Below are 20,208 nucleotides of genomic sequence, written 5' to 3'. Positions count from 1 at the left end.
ACTTCTTAAAAATGTATTTAACTTCACTCATGTAACTTAGACAGAAATAAAAGTAATTATAAATTAAAAAAAAAAAGCCTCAAATAATTTTTTACCTGAAACAAATAATTGGGGAATACCTTTAAGGATTATATTTGCTTTACTTAGCAGTATTACTTAACATCACCTATGGCACTTTTTGTTATTAAACGATGTGAAGCTATTCTTAATCTGCATCTCATGGGCTCCATATTATGTTTTCTAAATATTGCTCTTTCTACCAATCTTTTTTTACCTTACCTCACTATCATGTCTCTGAAAATAATTAAGCCATATATCTGTCCAAGACTACTCTAAGAAGTCCTTTAGGATATTATTAGATGAAAAAACCCAATTCTTGTTAAAGTATTTAAAAAAAACCCAAACAACTCAAAACCAACCACAACTTGCAGCACCATCCAAATTGTAGATTTGAAAAATAATATTTGGTAAAAGCAGTAAGTATTCCTCACATTAGACAGTATTAGCTTGATGTCTCTTTTACATTTGACCAGGTAGTACCACTAAGTACACTCCAAATGAAAATTTAGGTAGAATACCAAAACTGTACTGTGCTCTGAAGAAAGAAAAGCACCCATGATTAAGGAAATGTTCCTGGTTTTTACTCTATTCAATTTTCAGGTTCTCATGTCTATTTGAAAAAGGCATTACCAAAGAAGGAAATCTGTGGAAAGCAAATTTGGTGACTGTCAGTCAGTGAGGGCAAGATGGATGCAAAGACCCTTTGAAAGCTCTTTTACATCCTTTGGTCATGCAGAAGGATTAACTCCCCCAAGGAATGTGTATTCAGAGCAAGGAGTAAAGCTTACAGCTGTCATTTCAACACATCAGGCCCTAATTTGTGGGTCAGGATGATGAAGTTACAATGTCAAATTTAACCTGCAAGGAATTGCCCTAACGTTTCTAAAAAATGTAATTTCTAAGATAATGAAACACAGAATCATCTTTTTTCTGAGGTTGGACTCAGAAAATATTTTTTTTAAAACCTAAGCTTAATTTAGGTTAAGCTACTTTTTCAGAAGTATCTTGAATCCTGTTCAACTTTGTATCTGCTACCCAAACATTTCAACATCGTCCTCTTTATGTACAGTACCCATCAGAATATTTCTAAGGAATTGATAACAAAGACAGAACCATTATATTTCTTCCTTCTTCTTTCAGGGCTAGTAGGATCTAACACAGATTTCTTGTTCTCCGTGCAGCTTCGTAACAAATTCAGACACAGTCCTTCTACCTCTGTCAGAAGAACTTTAATTCCATGGAACTCTGTGTCATCTCTAGGATCAGTTGCCATTAGTTGATCTGTGTTCCTCAAATAATGTAAAAGAGAGCCTGATGCTACATCAGAACTTTGCCTCAGGTTACTATCACCTGAGAATCCTTCCACAAGGGAGGGTCTGAAATGCTCCCCAAAATAGGGACAATTTCAATACAAAGTGTAATAGTCCTCCTCACTGTTTTTTGTACAAATGAAAGTATTAAACAAACAAGATAACAAAAAAACATGGTAACAACAATCTTTCCCTGAAAGAGTTTGGGATTATTCTGAAACTGAAATAGTTCTAAATTATTTATTCACTCATAATGCTGGTTAGAAATTAAGTACTATGGGATAAAAAAGGATGCTACTATGGAAAAGTAAGGTATCAGTTAAATGTTGTGCAGTATTTCACTAATCAATTACAAACTGAATCAAGCTGGGAATCTCAACTTTAGAAAAAATATTTTATTTTTGGCTAAAAGATGTCTACTGCATAAGAATAAAAAAAAAAATTATTTTAATGTCAGGTAATGATAAGCCAGCTTTAAAGTGAAGTAGCACTGGTTGTCCAGTGGCTGACCGGAACACTGAACAGATAATAGTGCCCTGCATAAATGGAAAGAAATGTGTGCATGGGAAGAAGACCAAAGAGACTAAGAGGGAAGAGGCAGGAGTGCACCCTGACAAAGGCCATGAAGAGTGTAAGATCCTCAGGAACTGGACTAAGGAAGAAAGTGAAACACAGGATTGCCAGGCCCCTGAAGGAAGGAGTAGGCTTTGACAGCCCTGCTCAGCTTTCCCTGGGGCCCCCACGCACTCCTTGCGATGGGTCCGGTCCCCGGTGATGCCATGGCAGTGCCAGCTTCCAGCTCTTTCTCCAACTGCCTGTGACAGGGTCCCAGCCCTGTCTGGCTGTTTGCCATGTCAGGGCTGCTGATGGGCACTGTCACTGGCCCTGGCTCTGTGCTCCATGCTCCAGGGATGCTGTCCATCAGGGAGCACATGGCCATCCTCTGGGTCCTCCTGTGCCCTGGCTCCCTGGTGCCAAGGATCAGCTAGGTCTTGCTGCTCCCAATTAGATTGTTAAAACCTTCCTCTGCATGGAGGCTAGTAAAACTCTGCCTTAAAAATATCACATCATATTTCCTTGTTAATGACTGAATTAACATGGTAAGCACTTTCCACTGTGCTATGGGGAATAAGGAATACTCCACACTGGGAACTGCTGTGGAAGGTTCTGCTTTAAGTCCCTACATAGTAACAGAGCTCAGTGGGCACTAGCAGCTGCCTGTTCCACAGAGGTATGCAGGACCCTCCATCTATGCTCTGCACAGAAAAAAACAAAAAAAGGTTGATTTCTTCTGCATAGACAAACTCTTGAAATGCTCTTTCAGACTGTCTAAATGTAAAACCCTGTGTGTGACCTCCCATCTATTACCACTGAGACTGCAATGACTGTAGAAAAGTTACGTCATGTACCTTTTGTCTATTCATATCCATCCATCTTGAAAACAGGCAACATCACCTTACCTACAGACTACTAGAAGCAGTCTAATGGCTGAGACAATGCATCTTAATGTAAAATAATCTGTTATGGTTGTTTTGGCCAAGAAATGTTAAATGTCAAAAATGTAGTGTCAGCAGAGTTAACCACAGAAATAACATGCTGAGAAGTTAAAATGTACCACACCTAATAGTAAACATAGGTGAAAATTCCAACACAGTTGGGTTCTGTGACCTCTTCTGCTTCACCATAATGACTGAAGTAGAGTCCTGGTTGGGGCAATGCTTTCTGCTCTCAGAGCCAACTGGCTCCTGTTGCAGGAGATGTGCTGCACAGAGCTGCCATGGAAGCTGTGCCTCTCCCAGAGCTACACTGCATCACACAGAAAATGTGTGTGTACTTTAATGGCTATGGAGTTCAATGGGAGTCAAGAGACACTTGACTGTTCCAGTGACCTGCAGTACTAAATTAGATAAATCATTTATATTTCCTATATAAAAAAATAATAAAAAAATTATTTTACAAAAATTAAGACACCTACAGATGTAAAATCCCATGCAAGAGCTAAACACATAATTTAGCAAGAACTAAATTCTTTCTTCAGTTTCTCATTTGAATTATATATCAGACGGGAAAGACTAGTAGCATTGTCCCTTTAACGTTATTGCTCTTTACTTTCTGTAGAGATGGACTGACTATATGCAGGGGGAAGAAAAGCTACTCATACTCCTCTAATGTCTGGTTCTTCTGCTATAATACAATTTTTCTAGAAACAGCTGGAGGAAAATGGTACAGGCAACTCCTGCTTATTGCTTGTTATATTCATCGGTCATGAGTTTGTGGTTGAAAATATACTACTGTAAGTATGAAGGTTGTAGCCTTCTTTGACTGTGTTATTTGGAACTGCGCTGTGAAGGAGCCATGAATAAGATCTAATCTAATTTTAAATTGTACTAGAAGAGAAGCAGACAGTCTTCTAGTTTTAAAGGGATGCAGAATAAACTGTAAACAAATACAGTCCCTCTCAAATAGAGAAGCCTGATAAAACTGAATTATCACTAGAAACTGCTCTTGATATTTTTGGTAGAGCACTCATATTTCCTGAAATTGCCACAAAATGAAGGCCATTTCTCTAAAGAACAGGAAAGAGAAATTGTCCTCACTTCTGACCACGTTCCAGTGTGGTTGTATACAAAGCTCTTCTGACCCAGCAGGTATGCAGCTGCTCCAGGAAAATGTTGTTCCCAAGCTAATGATCACTGCTAGGAAGTGATTTTAAATTGTTATTAGGGCTAGCTAAAAGTGTATTGTAGTCATTTACTATGGCTCAGCTGACGAGCAGTAAAAGCAGTAACTCACTGAGTCCTGGTAATTCAGAAGCTTTCAGTCTTTATTGAGCAATGACTTCTTTAGACTGTGACTTCTAGAAACAGTATTCCCTGCCTTTCAGCTTGCAAATTTCATACCGAGAATCAAAACTCCCCTCACTATTGCTTATTCCACACTTATTTACTTTTAATTTAGAATTACATGTCCCATTGTTGCGCTTACAACATACCACAATGTTCTATGCAATAAAGACTTAACAATACTCACCAAGCAAAAGAAAAAATGAACACTTAATTAATAATGTTTTTAAAATTCTAATTCCTTCTTGTTTACAATGGTCTCTAAAAGTTTTCCCTCTACAAGCTGTCAGCCGCATCATTTTGCCTGCAACATTTATCAGATTCTTGGTGTAAGCATAATTCATCTTATTTTTCTAATTCTTTGACAGCTGTCTTCCTTTGTATTGCTCACAAATTGTTCCTAGACCAATTCTTCATTTGACTTTGATATTTCAATACTCTAATGCCTTGTCATTCCAAAACATACACTGGAGTAAACAAACAGTTATTCTACCTGGTTTATCCATCTTTGTTTGCCTGAACCATCTTCAAATACAGTTTATTAAAACCGACATGTGATTTACTATCTTATTGCTTTCTTAATTATGATATTAAACTATCTACTGGCCTGATATAAAGCACCAGAAAGATTCACACAGATATTTTGAATGTCACATGTTTTGAGCAATCAGGAGGTTTTAATTTTTATTGAAAAGAGTGATCATTTTTTTGCCAAGAAAGCAGAACAGATATCACAAAGAGTGCCTTATCATAGCTAATTTGAAAAAAAAAATAAATTAAAAAGGTTCATTTTCCCTAAGATTACTTTTCTAATGACATTTTTAAATACGCTAATCTAAATGTGATTAAAAAATAATTTTTATGGCCCCACTACTGTCTGGTTGTAACATTTAATGATAACATTCTGCAGTCACAGGCCTTGACACTGGGCATGTTTGCAGACATGATGCAATGATTTGCATGAGGACCCTACCTGGGCTTACAGGACTGTTTATTGTTAGGGTTAACGAGCCCAGGCAGAACTCTGAACTTGAGTTCCTCTGCTAGAGAGCTCCTGCTGTGAAGTTCAGACTCCTTGGGGTAAGTTCATTATTAGTAAGTACCACAATGAGATACAAACTGCTTCTCTTCACTGATACTACAATCTACCACTTCAGGAATCAGATATGTTAATTATATTATGGAGTTCATATAAAAAACTTTCACTTCTGCTTTGTGTTTTCAGGAATGCAGTTAAATAAGTCCTGATATTATGACTCAAATTATTATTTAATATCATTCAGCCCAAGTGGAGGGACAGTAAGTGTCTCATGAAATACACTTATTTATGAAAAAAAATAGAAATGCGAATATGACTTTGAAATTATCATGTTTGCTACACAGAAATAATAAAATAAATTCCTTTTTACTCATTTTTCTTAGATCTTGTATTTTCTATTCAAGCATGTTTTGCAGTTATTAAGCAGAAAATTACTTACCCCAGAAAATAGAATTCATGGTATTTCATGATGTCAATTCAGATCTTTTATGATTTTCATGATTAAAAAAATGGTGCAGAACAGAGTCAAAGGAAAATAACCAGTAACTCCCAAGATGAATCCCTCTCTTTTGAGAAGCATTTAAACTACATAGAATACTTCACACTTATTAGGCAGGAAGCTTATGGATTCTTTTTTATTTCATATATTCAGTCTGTTAAAATGTTATTAATTTTTCACTTTCTATTTTCCCCTGAAGGTGGCATTCACAATGAGTAAATGACTAGGAATATTGCAACACATCAATAGTCCTTAATCCAGCAAATGTTTAAACAAGGGAGAACTATAACAGCAAAAATAATTTTGTGAGAGGGAAACTGGAATTGATTTTATTGCCTTCTTACATGCTCTTTTGAAGGTACAGGTAAACCTATTTTGTGCTTTCAAACATTTGGAAATCAGGTAGCAATGTAAACATGTTATACAAACTGAACTCACTAGAAAGAGGAAGCTGAGCCATAAAACAATGGACTGACTTGGACAAAAGGGAAAATCCCAGTTTCAAACAATAGCAAGTCCTTTGTTGCTGCTGATACCTCCTTGATTCTTTTCCATGCTTTGGTTTTCTTCCTCTGCATTACAGAATGAATGAGCAACTGAACAAACACTTAAACACCTCTTTGAGTGTGTTGTGTAGAGTCACTAATGCTTTCTGAAATATGTAATTCACAAGAGCTCTGGTGTTCAGTGATTAATGTTGAAGGCAGGCAAACATCTTAAAGAAAGTTTGATATTTAAAAGGATTTTAAAGCATTAATTGACATAAATTTCAATTTATTTTCCATGAATGCAATTCAGTTTTTTTGAAAAGTCACATGTTGTAAAATCAAAAAGATTTGAATCTGCCAGTAATGGCACTTAGCATAATGAAGCATTTTCATTTTATTTTTTCTCCAAGGCATATGAAGACCTTTTGATTTTTCTTCCAATTCATTGTATTGTCCTTCTGCTCACTGATCTAGTTGAAGTATAAACACCACAAGCATGAAAACAAACAACACTATTTCCCTCAGATTGTCTTTCAGTGCTAATACTACCCCTCTTCAAAATCACAATAGATATTTACTATATTATATTAAAATTGTCAACAACTGTACAAAACCCAGCATATAATTCATACACAAACAGGTATAATGAGAAAAAATATTTAAAAAGAAAATTTTCACCTTCATGTATTCTGATCAAAACTAGTTAGAGAAATAACAACAGGTAGAGTAAATTCAGCAAAGCATCCACACTTGCCTGTTCAAAAGTATTCTTTTGAAATTCTTCAAATCCAAAAATATCTAATACTCCAATTTCAAACACCTGGTCACTGGGGAAAAAAGAGATATTACAGATAATAAGAATTCAAGCAAGTGAATAATACATCTGTTGTTTCTGACAAGAAGTATTTCTGTTCTAGGACAAAAGTAGGCTGTATTTCAAAAACATGGATGAAATACACAAGCAGACCATGTATAAAACAGAATCAAAATTCTACTCACAACCTATTATACTGAACAGAAATAAAAAAAGCAGGGTTAAGGATTGCTTTAGCAGCTATGCTAATAACTAAATTTGTAAGAGGAGGAAAAATCTTAGCTTCCTAAAGTCCAGACTCTAATCATATATGTACCTATTTTCTGGATAACATCATGGATAACCATTTTGGAGAAGTTTCACAATGCCTGGTTGGATTCAGTTATCCATTCCTGTTTATATTTCTTTGGCAGCCAGAATGGATTCTACAGAATGTACTTGAAGGGAAACCTGTTAAACATGAGTCCTCTCTGTGTCAGCATCAAGTAGAATTTCTGGGCTCAGGCTGCCCAAGAGGCTGCATGCCCCAGGGGAAAGAACAGACAGGGGTCAGGCCTGAAGAAGGCAGATGTTGCTTCTCTGTATAAATAAAAGAGCAGTTGTTGATGTTGCATCTAATTTGTCATGTCACTGCATGCATTCAGGGAAGGGATTTTATTGTGGCCAGGTGGAAGGAATGGAAGGATCAGGGTAGAGCAGTCACCTAAGATTTGGACAGAAGAAATGGGAAAAGGACAGAGGTGTTACTATTCTGTACTTGGAACTGACTCATTGTGAGTGTGATCTGGAGAGGAAACTAAATTCACTGCAGTGAGCAAAATTAATATTTTGGGATATTCTGTTGCCTGCTTTTCAAGAATAATATTGCAGGCTGCTTGTTCTAAGAGCCTTCCATTTTTTTTTTTTTTTTTCTCCATATTCCAAGTTTCCTCTATGTCTACATCTCTGTGCATATCAGGCTATAGATGTACAGGAGAAAAAGGTGAACCACTCTTGAAGTACATGAATATAGTTCCACTTCAGTCATTGTAACCCCCACTGTGTCATTAGACAAAGATCCAGCCCTCAAAATAAATTCCTATAGAGCAAAGAAACAAACTAAAATAATTTGAAAAAAAATGCATATTACAAAACAAGCTGGGGAAAAACAATCCTCAGGGGCAAGCAGAGCCTTTTTCAGAAATCATGCCCAAGAAGTTTGTCTTCATTTCAAAAGAGCACTAGTTCAGTGCACTACTGATTGTCACAAGACTGGCTGTGTGCGTAAATGTCAGACATAGATTGTTACATAATAAATCTAGTCCAGAATGGCTTTGTTGGGCAGGGGAGGTTATCGGGAGGTCGATTTGCCTCCAAGGGAATTTCTACAAGAAAAAGCATAAAGCAATATCACCACCTCCATCTCTAGCAATGAATGCAATTTAAATTGGGTTTTAAAATGTAAGGCACATTCACAACTGCTCCTGATTAGAGATGGGGGGGTGTACATTCCTTGTCAGAACAAGCTTTCAACAAAATCTGTCCATTTATAGAAAGAAAAATTAAATGTTTAAAAACAAATTACCTCAGAGAAATCTATATTGAAAATCCATAATTATAATTCTATTTAAATGTAATTTGGAAAAAAAAAAGAAGCTTGAAATTTCAGAATACTTGATAGGTTTTCACTCTGCTTTTTTTTCCTCTTGTTTTTTCCAATTTATACTCAGCTTTCCTTATAGCAAGGCAAAACATGAACACTTGCGCAATATTGTACAACAGCTGAAATATTGCATTATATTTCTCAATTTTTAAGAACTACTTAATACAGAAGAAACAGCTTATCCCTTCTCTGTCTGATTCAATTAATAATTTGCGACTGGATTGTTTACATCCCAGTTGAGTCCATGACTGTTATTTTGTCAAATTAGTCTCTCTTACTTTCCCTCAAGGAATATATAAACATTTGCATTAGGAAAAGACCAATACAAACTGATTTAATGAATTATTAAAAGGCAAAAGCAGGTCCTAGCTTCCAAAACTCTGGGTAAAAGCTTTAGCAGCCAGCTTACTGCCCACTTCAAATAGCATTCCTTATCAAAACTGTGATATTTGTGACAAATACACTGGCTTGCTAATATACTGGAGATGCATTTGTTGACAGAAAAACGTGTAGTCTCAGTGTTTTTATGAACTTCTCTTGATAATTTTGGTCTCGTATTATTAGGAGATGCACACATCACACTAAAAGAGCTGGAGGTTTTACATAATTAATATCTTGCCCATAGGGCAAGTATAACAGCACTAGGCTCTGTATCCTCTACAATAGTGACATTTTACTATTACATTGTGCTATTTATGTGCAAAATCTCTACATCTATGATAGTAATTTTCTGTACTAAATTATTGCTCAGATTTTGAAAACTAAATAGCAACTGAAAACACAACATCCAAATTAAAAACATTGCTTTATATGTGGTTTCCAATTACTTTGTTCTTTTAATCTTTCTTCTTGTCTTTCTCTTTTTCATATCACTTTTCTTGCCAGAAGGAAGGTCCATAGATGTTTCTACTGTTTCTACTGGCTAGCTGTCAATCATATTAATTCCAGCAAAATTACTTTCCTTAAATAATCATAGCAGAGATTCCCAAGGCAAAATAAAGCATGAATGATTCCATGTTAACAAATGAAAACGCATGTCACCACGGTCTAAAAGAACAAATATTAGAAAAAGTCACTTTTTGTTCTGAAATATTTCCTTATTTTCTTATTTTATGGTTACTAATCATCACTGATACATTTCTTTATTTTGTTTCAGATATTTAATATTTACTATATATAACTAAAAGAATTATGGTTTTAATGTGGGATGAGACTTTGATTTCAAGTTTGAAAATATTTCCCAGAATAGAAAGCAGAAAAAAAGAATTTGCTGATGTTTGACGAACTTTTTTTTTCTCTTATATCAGCATGCAAGAGTAAACACTGAAGAAAAAGCAAGGATGTTCACTATAAGTCATTTTGGTTTTCTGATACATGAAACAGTATTTCAGCTCATGACATTTTACAATGTCTCCAGCTTTGCCTTTTTTTCCTCAGAACACATCTGTAAAGATATCCTTATAGACTAGAAATAGCCTTTTGATTTTGTACCCTTAACAACTGCATTATAAAGAAACTATATAAAAATCCCTGGCAACTCTAAAAATAATATACATACAGAAGACATCGTGTTTGATAATCTATCACCTTGGCAGACATCTTGTGCTCAGCATGAGATTCTCTCAAACCATTTGCCATTCCTGGCAAGGTAAACAGAACTCCCTTTACAATACATCTGACCCAATGCTTCAGACAAACCTACAGAATGTTATTTATTCACTTTTATTCCAGTGCAGAGGGTTCTTAGCTCCAAAATCAAGAGGGTCCATTCCTTTTGTTATCTTTTGCAATCTGCCAGCATAAAGCAGTGAGATCAATCTGTTGTGGGAGGGTGACTTCATGTGCCTTTTCATCTGCCCAAGACACAACAGCTCTTGCTCTTCCTCCAACTTCTGCCAGTAATGAGGAAGGCTTATGTCTGATCTGGATAAACTGGAAGTGATACTGATTAATGAGGAAATATTTCTCTGATTAGATGAAGCATAGAGCCTAGACTTCAAATAAGGTCCTTCAGAATACTAATTAAGAAGCCCTCAGTTTTCCCAGGGGAGCAGATTATACCTGATGTCACAAACACAGCTCTTGAAAGTAATAGGCCAAATACTTCCAGTTGGATATGATGTTCTTCATCTCAATTACTAAACAAAATTAGTTTCTGAAACTTTTGAGGGAGATTTTTCAATAGTACGAGATTTTTGCTGGGATTTGGTGTCATTGCCATGTCTCTCAGGTATCTTTCTCAACAACTGTAATTTTTCTTTTAATATTACCTTACCCAGAGATGCATATATAGATGGTGGCTGGACACACCAGAAAGAAACACTGGCTCCATATCTGACAAACAAACTCATTTTTTGAGTGATTTGACAGTTATGGCAGGAAAGAAGAAGTATGTTTGCCAATGCACTCAAGATCTATATCTCTTTCATTATCAGCACATACTCTTCCTCAACTCTTTCAAATAAAATTTGTTCTGTGCTTTAAAAAAATGGCATTATTTGTTAAATGACATACTGGAAATTATCCAGGATTAAGCAATTTTCAGATTATGGTATTTTGCACCATATTATATTAGATGTTTTGTACTGCTTGTCTGTTTTAAAGATTTCCCTACCTACACATATAGAAACAATTTTCATTATGCTGTGGGTTCAGGTTTTGAACAGGAAGTTCCTTTCCCTCCCTCCTGCACTCCCAGCAACTTTCTACTGAATGCACTAATAAATCAATATTTAAGGGTATTTTTTCTGAAGCTGGGAAGATTTCTATTCCAGAATATCTTGTTCTATAAATCAGATAATGTACTAAGGATTTTGAAAATGAGACCTCTGAGATCCTTCCTTTGCCCAAATAAGTGTTCCTACTGGTGCTCTTTGGCACTATTTGAATTTTGATGGGTATGGGTATACAGTCAGAATATAAAAGCTTTCAGAAACTACCTCTTTAGAAATATTCTGTTTGGTCTATGTGCAACAGAAATCTATGGCTGTCCTGGTGATATGGACAGAAAGCATGACTGAATGGCAGCTTGCATTGTTTGTCTGTAATGGTGCCAAATAAGAATGTTAGAATGGGTTGGGTTGAAGTGACCACAGCAGGTCATCTGGTCCAACCTTCCTGCTGAAGCAGAGTACATGGCACAGAACTGCATTGAGATGGCTTTTGAATACCTCCAGTGAAGGAGATTCCATAGCCTCTCTGGGCAGCCTGTTCCAGTGCATGGTCACCCACAGTAAAAAAGTTGTAGGACATGTGCAGGTAGAGCATCAGCTTCTGCCTGTTGCCTTTTGTAATGTAGTTTGGCACCGCTGAGCAGAACCTTGGCTCCACCTTCTTGACACCCTCCCTTTAGATTTTTATAGACTGAGATGAGGTTCCCCTCTCAGTTGTCCCTTCCCTAGACTAAACAGGCCCAAGTCTCTCAGCCTTCCCTCATAAGAGAGATGCTCCAGTCTAAATCATCTCTGTAGCCCTCCACTGGACCTACTGCAGGAGCTCCATGTCTCTCTTCTCCTGAGAAGCTCAGAACTGGACAGAGTGCTCCAGATGTGCCTCACCAGGGCTGAGCTGAGGGGCAGGATCACTTTCCTTGACCTACTGGCAGTGTTCTTCCTAATGCACCCCAGGACACCATCAGCTCACTTGGCCACAAGGACACACAGCTGGCTCATGGACAGTTTGCTGTCCACCAGGACATCCAGCTCCCTCTCCCCAGAGCTGCTTTCCAGAGCCCCCAGACTGTACTGGTGCAGGGGATTGTTCTTCCCCAGGACAGGACCCTGCCTTTGCTGAATTTCACAGTTCTCTGTCCATCTCTCCACCCTGCTGAGGTCCTGCTGAAGGGCTGCACAGGGTATTGGCCACTCCTCACAGGTTTGTGTCCTCAGTGAACCTGCAGAGGAGGCACCTATCCCACCACCCAGCTCATGTATAAATAAGGTAAACAATACTGTGCCCAGTAGTGGACCCTGAGGGTGACTGCTAGTGAGAGGCCTCCAGCTAGATCCAGGCCCTCTGGGACCTGCTGTTCAGCCAGGCTTTATCTACAAAATATTTATCAGCTTTTTATCAGGTTTTATCTACAAATAGAGAAAATCTTTTCTAACTAGCTGATAAAACAACATGCCTTTAACTTAGTAGCAGGCAGGGAACACAGTATCAAGATTTTCTCAGGCCCACATACCTAATTAGCTTGTTTTCCATGAGAAACGAAAAACAATATTTCACAAGAGTTCACACACATTCTCTAATCTCCACAAAGAAAAAGTCCTCTTGCAGAATGAGTCAGGAATTGTTAAAACATTACCTTAAGTCATTTCATTACTCATTTGAATCACCAGATCCAACTTTGCCAACATGCAAACAATTGCATCGAAACGCCACATTAAGACAACCATGAATCTACAAAACTGAAAATCAGAGTGCTTATCTGAATGGAAGTAAAACAGAGTAAACTTTGAAGAGTTAAGAGTCTTAGGAAGAAATTCACTGAGATTATTTTGATAATAATAAAATCAGTAGAATAGGAAATCATTATATAGATGAGTGAAGACAAATATCAATAACTTAAAAAAAAAATAATTATAAGCACCTGTACAAAATGCTAGTAGCTTTCTTCTCATCCCACTTGAGGGGTCAATTATGGCAAAATAATTTCTCCACAGTTGATTTTTTAAAAATAGTGTCAGAATTAATAAAGTAACAAATTTCAGATCTTGCAATGAGTATAAATTAGCATGGGCTATAGTTTAGTTAAAACTTAGGGTTATAATTTAGTTAAAACTAGACAAAATTATAAGTTTTTATGGAATAGAGCAACATTTCCAAAGGTGTATTATCTCACTTAACAACATCATTAAAATTCTTGCTCTGTACTTACTGAATAGTCTTCCAAAGTAATGAGTTTGTTGGATTCTAGCAACACTTTTTATTCCCTGTACTTCATATTTTCAGAGTTTGGTCTTTGCAGGTTTTCACAAATCACCTCCCCTTTGCTTATATCTAACGATAATCATTCATTTTATTTTGTCTGAAACCTATCACAAGCTTTTTGTTAGTAAATATAAATCAAAATTAAAGACAAAAATCAAGTATTTCCACCATAAAAGTTAAATATGGATAACCAGTTTCCTAACAAAGGCTAAGAAGATGCTTCTTTAGAGTTACTAAGCCAAGAAATCTAATTTTATTGCTTCATAAATTCTCTCTGAAATGTGATTTAAGTACAGCTAAGCTGCCTCACAACAGAACAAGAGAACTGAGTTAGAAACCTTATTCCAGGTTTCTTATGAAGGCCTTATACCATCTGATAAGTAGTAATTCTGTCTATTTCCAACCAGGGAATAAAGTGTGGCCAGGAATGTATCTGACTTATGTAGTCACATAAGTTAATGTTTTTGGTGGATCTTTCAGTAGAGGTTTATTAAAACTGCACCAAACTGGAGACATAATGCTCCTATCTGATAGTTACTTGGATGTATTTGAAGTAAATCTGACCCACTAAACACAAACTCATTGCAGTAATCCAGCTTGCATCTAGAACTATTCTATACCTTGATTTACTCCTCCAGTCTAAACAATATGATTAGACTAAACAAAAAAACAAAACAAAACAAAAAACCAAAACAAAAAAAAACCCAAACAACAGCAACAAAAAAAACTATATGTGGGCTACTTCAACTGAGGTTTAAATATCAGTGAAAGATGATCAACCTTATTTCCACTTAATATAAGCTATTTATCTTCAAGTTTGAAAAGGAAATGAAACTAGTTTTGACCTGATAAAACTTAGTATATCTTATCAGTACTGCCAATTAATCCTGAGCTGGTTAGCTTTCTATAACCAGACTAAATGAAGAACTGCCCCTTTTCAAGCAGAGGTATAATACATGGCCAGAGGAGACTATTGCAAACTCCTCATTTCTGGTACATCAAACATCTCTCCTGTTTTAGATGGGACTTACAACCTCACACAGTGTTCACTTTACCTCACAGGTAGAAATAATTTAATGAAGAAATATTTTCACATGGTAAAGATCACTTTTTCTACCTAGTGATCTCACTGAAAGGAGACTACAAGATAGACAATATGCAAACATCTTTGACTTTCATTATTTGAAAATCCTATTATATCTAAAAATTATATGTTTATATTAACAACAGAAGTACACAACACCCTATTCTGAAAGAATGTAAGATATCAAATTGTAAAATTACACACTGAAAAATTATTTCAAATAATTTTAATAGATTTTTAATATATCAATTCTAAATTTCTTTCTCAACAATCACTACAAAAAAGCTCACTGTAATTAGAAATGACTGAGCTGGATTGTTGTCTGTCACAGACATGCACTGAGCTAAGCCTCTGTTCCATAAATCCCAGGAATGAATGAGGAAGAATTGCTCATGCTACTGCCCTTGCTTATTATATACAGAGTATGTCAAATTAGGCCATGGACTGGAAAATTGCTCTAGCTTAGTGTCACAAACAGACAAGTAAAATCATTCCATATTACTTCTGTTTGCCTTCAGAAGGAAGTGAGACACTCTGGTGGTGCATGTATAATGACAGATTTTAGGTACAGAAAGCTGAGTTATTCAGGCATGGTACCTTTTTCCCTTAGCTACACCCATAGAAAAGAAAAGATTTGTCACTAATTGGTCTATGAATTGGAATAAAAACAAGATTGTGAAGTCCTCAAACTCTAAAAGAGGGCACCTTGTAAACACTTGTCCTATGCCACAGAGATGATATAAAGAAAACACCCTTATAAAAGTTCCACATCTGTCATTAGTGGATTACCATTTACTAATAACTCCAAGCCACTTGTATTTCATGCTCATGAGAGCTCAACTGAGCATATGAGTTGTTGAACTTTGATTAAGTTATATGCATATGATCATCTAATTAGGTCTACTGTCTTAGTTTGTTACTTTGATTCTACTGAGATTTCATTTTTGTTGTTCTTTCAATTTGTTTCTTGACTGCTCCACTGATGCACATTAATTAGCATTCATTTTTCCAAGAAACCATGCTGGATAGCAACAGAATTAAATTTAGAAGATGCAACCTAGAGAACATTCTTAGAACATTTAAATCAGTTAAGTTTAAACATTCATTTGAAGGCCTTTGAATAAAATTCTGGTTTTAATACCCTGTGCTAAGGTCACTATTTTGGGAAGAAAGAACAAGTATGTTCTGCATTAAAAAAGTACCAAGCAGCATTTTTCATGTTGAATGACTTAGCTCATTCTATAGTGTGAAGTCCTAAAAGACTATTAATTGTAACCACCAATCTAGATTACCTCAAGAAGTACCATGGCACCCTATATAAGCAAATAGATAAACAAATAAGTTACAGTATAAACAACTAGAAGGAATGGCCAACGCTTTAAAGATCCAAGCATCACTGTCATGCTATTATAAAATTCTTTAAAACTTTATCAGTGTGCATTAAATTCCACCATTTAATGCAATCATGCTTCTTTTACAGGTCTGGATTTGAACAGAAAATGGAACATCTAATAGTTTCCAATGGCACTCCTACCTGCCACTCTCATCTTGATTTTGAAGGTAGCAGTTGATTTTGTTGACCAGAAAGCTAAACAAACGACCATACAGAGATTTTGCCAAGAGATCCCGGTAAAAATCTGCAATCTCTATAGTGTGCCTCCGAACAATCGTGTCTCCTAAGAGAAAAAGCAGAAAATGGAGATGAAAGTGTGCTGTAAACTTCGCCTTAAGTAATTTTAGCTACAGTAAATTTAGCTACAGTTACTTCTCCTTTGCCAAACATTTACATGGTGTTAGCTTTTTCCTGAAGCCTCTAGTGCAAGATGAGAAGACTGTCAACAGTCAAAAGATTTTAAGTTTGGAAATACATGCCTTTATACTTTGTTCAAAAGAAACGTGTATGAGTACTACACAGAACTAAAATTTTACTGAAAATATTTTTTCAGTTTTTTGTTTTTTTTTTTCCAAAGACACTCCTGTTGATTAAAGTTCTTAGTAATATTCTCTGTTAATATATAATCTGTTATTTTGACACACTTTTATAGCAATAATCAAGTTAGGAGCCCATCAGCATCACAGTGTGAAACTTCGGTCCATATTACAAAGGCATTTCTAATTTGGTGGTCCAGTTTGATCTACTGCATGGCAGATAAGCCTACATATTCCTCAGAGGGAACATTTACAGGACCATACAAGAAATAAACAAAAATCAACAGCTTTTAAATTTTTTAAAACAGAAGGCTCAAAATGCCAACACATCTGATCTATGGGAATGTAAGCTTGGAAAAGATTACCTTTAAAATACTGAACATCAGTTGTTAAGGCTGAAGCGAGCTCATCTGGTGAAACCTGCAGCATCCCTGCCACTGAAAGGAAAAGAAAATGTAAAGAAAGACTGATTTGTGCTATATTGCATATTTCATTTTTTACAGTGGATTTTTTTCTGTAGATGTTTTTTTGAATAGTGAAAGAATCCAAACATTAAAGAAAAGGGTGGTGTCACAGGAGTAATAAAAATTAACGAAGACATAAAATAGGATGACTACAGTCAGTACTTTATGAAGTTTGAATGTATCTGTATATTACAGTACAACCTTCTCCCCCCTCCAAAGATTATTCAGGACTTTCCCCAGGGTTTGGCAGACTTTCTGTGGTATTAGAGTGAAGGTATGCTACTTATTGACATTCTGTATCCATAAGCCACTTGGAGGAGATTTGTTAGTGACCAAGAGGGGAAACTTCAAAGCACAGGAACAAGAGACCCTTTTAAGACATAGATTTTGAATGTAAGAAATTAAATTCTAGACAAATTGTTCAGCTGTTGACAAGCAGTGCAAAAGCATTTCCAAACAAAATTGCACAAAGTGCACTGCACAATTTCTTTTGGCAAATGATAACATTAAATATGACATTTAATTAGCTAATTTGAAACACTGGCATTTTATTTCATCCCATAAAAATCTGCAATTTATAAAACATCCAAATCAATTGGATACTATCTTCCCACAGTAACTTATGAATTTTCAGAAGTAATTTTTTTTTGTCTCCCTGGAATTGTGTTTCCATCTGTCGGTGGAACCGCGCAACTTCCCTGCTGTGGGACGGAGCAGGCGACGCTCCAAGGTCGTGTCCTACTGACCTTGTTCCAGTAGCTGCAGGTCTGACACAAACGCTGTCTCAGCATCTGTCAGAGCCGTAAAGCGAATGTCTCCAAGATGCAGAATTGCTGAGAGAATCACAAACAGGTTCTCCACCTCCTGCACATATTTTTTTCAGAATTAAAGATAAAGAAAAGATCTGTTGGGCACACCAATGAAAGGCAATGCTTTATAAAAACACAAATTCTGTTAGTTTGTATCATCAGCATTTGATCAATTGAAAAGCTTTCACATGTGAATTATTAAAGGAAATTTGAAATCAAACTGGAACCTATCTAGGACATGTACCAAAAAAATTACTTTTTATTTCCTTTGTTTTAATGTAAGTCACGTTAACAACTAGGTTAAGAAAGCTTTTCCAAAGGTGATAAAAATACTAAAATATCTTTAATGGATGCATTGTTTCTGCAAGAAATAAAACATATCTTGTCCATAGAGAATTTCCATTGAGACAATTTCTGTATCTGGGAACAGCAAGGGCTTTTTTGCTTCAGCCAGCTGAATTCATAAACAAAGTGTCTAGCTCTATAGGTTCCTGGTATTAAAAGCTGTAATTAAGGTCTGAAAGAAACAAAAGCAACTTTCCTTACCCTCACACTTCCCCTCCAGGACTGCATACTCTTCTGTGATGTCTCAGATTGTGAAGCAGTTATCTTTAGGGGCAGATTTTTCCTAGCCTCATTTTTACCACAGCAAGAAGAAAACTAACTTTCTTCAGTTCTTTTGGTTGGTTAATTATATTTAAAATATTTTTAAATTCAAGGAAAAATAGGATCCATGGAATATGAACCTTAAATCCTAAAATATGGAAAGCACTGTGTATTTTTGGAAGTTTTTGGGTTTTTTTTTTAAGGTCAGTTATATAACAATGGTGCTTCTTAAAATGGTAAAACAGGAAACCTGATATCCATTATAAAATTACATGGGATTATGTACAGCAAAGTTAATTGATAATTCTTGAAATATTTTTGAAAAATATTTAGAACCTGATTCTGCTGAAGCTGCAGAAATGACAGTGAGAAATTCCACTCATCAGAATTTGGAGATGAAGATTATAAATACACTGCTAATGAAATACTTAGCTAATACATCCTCCTTTTTCTCAAGTTTTCTTCTTTTCTTCATGTTCCTTTCCCTTATAAATATGCCAATCATCCAAGGGCATTAGAGAAGCTTACAGTTTTTCTAGGATAGACCATAGTGCTTCCAGTGCTGTTTAAGCAAGTTTGCTTCTCTAAACTACACTTTAAGAACGCCAGCCTTGGTACTGTATGAGAGAGATGTCAGTAGGGCAACAGTGTATTTTAGTATTACACGGTACCAAAGCTGAAGATTCAAAAAAATCCAATATATACAGAGAAAGTCTGAACAAGATAGCTCTTAAAATAGAAGAAGTTATGCTAATATAGCATCCGAACTAGGGTGCTATACTCTGCTTCTTGGGATGATATCTCAGGCAAGATGAAATGGCACACTAGCACTGCACACTCCTTGCTTGTAGATTAACCCATTCAGAACTGGTTTGGAGATGACTGTGCAGCACTGAATGGCAGTGGGCTGGGAGAGCTTTGGAGTCTGGTGATTTTTGATATGGTCTCAAGTATATTTCACATTCCAGATGCTCAAACACTTTTTTTTTTTGTTGTTGTAAAAGAAAGATGCACGTTCCCCCACCTTTAAAATAGTAATTGTTTTTAATAAACATTAACATACTTTGGAAGATATCATTAATGACTACTAAGGAATTTTTATGCAGTTCTTCAAAAAGACTATCTACTCTATCATTAAAAATGTGGCTAGGTAGTCAAGGAATCATGCATACAGCCCTCTCCATGTACCTCAAAATAATGGGGAGAAATTTTAGGAATGTGTTTTATCTACATATTGCCCTCTAACATTCAACATAGAAAATGAGCCTGCAGTACTTGAGAGTTTCACAGATTTCTTGTCCCCTAAATATTATTCTAATGCTGAATACAGACCAGCCTCCAAGATATTGACACTTTTCTGAGAGGTAACTTCTTTTCAAGAATTCTGAGTGAAAGTAAGTACTGGATGTGAAAGAATACATTATAAATATTTATTTATATATATATAAATATTTATTTATATATATATAATATATATATATAAATATATATAAAGTATAAAGCATTCTCAGACAGCTACTGCAGGCTTATAAATCATGATCAATTTACCAATCAATTATTTACTTATGGGCTGAACCACTTCCTCAACAGAACAGAAACATTAATGAAAGAGGAAGACAGATCCGCCAAACTGTGAACACTGGGTTAAATCCAGAAGTGTCTGGACCTTTATTTATTGAAATCTACTAG

General features: G+C 35.8%; 1 protein-coding gene across 3 annotated transcripts in view; it reads right to left on the bottom strand.

The window, feature by feature from the left end:
* The window catches only part of MYO16 (myosin XVI), a 363,582-nt gene that overhangs the window by 102,477 nt on the left and 240,897 nt on the right, over nucleotides 1-20,208 (bottom strand). For all 3 annotated transcript variants that reach the window (XM_015633144.3, XM_015633135.3, XM_015633117.3), the window contains exons 18-21: nucleotides 17,851-17,968; nucleotides 17,006-17,077; nucleotides 16,246-16,387; nucleotides 6,994-7,066 (exon numbers count right to left, since the gene is read on the bottom strand). In XM_015633144.3, coding sequence (XP_015488630.1) covers nucleotides 6,994-7,066; nucleotides 16,246-16,387; nucleotides 17,006-17,077; nucleotides 17,851-17,968 — 405 coding nt within the window. The remainder of the gene's footprint in view (nucleotides 1-6,993; nucleotides 7,067-16,245; nucleotides 16,388-17,005; nucleotides 17,078-17,850; nucleotides 17,969-20,208) is intronic.

Source organism: Parus major, chromosome 1, assembly GCF_001522545.3.
Source record: "Parus major isolate Abel chromosome 1, Parus_major1.1, whole genome shotgun sequence".
NCBI lineage: Eukaryota > Metazoa > Chordata > Aves > Passeriformes > Paridae > Parus > Parus major.
Note: the sequence above shows the minus strand (reverse complement) of the source record. Positions and strands in the feature narration are given on the sequence as shown.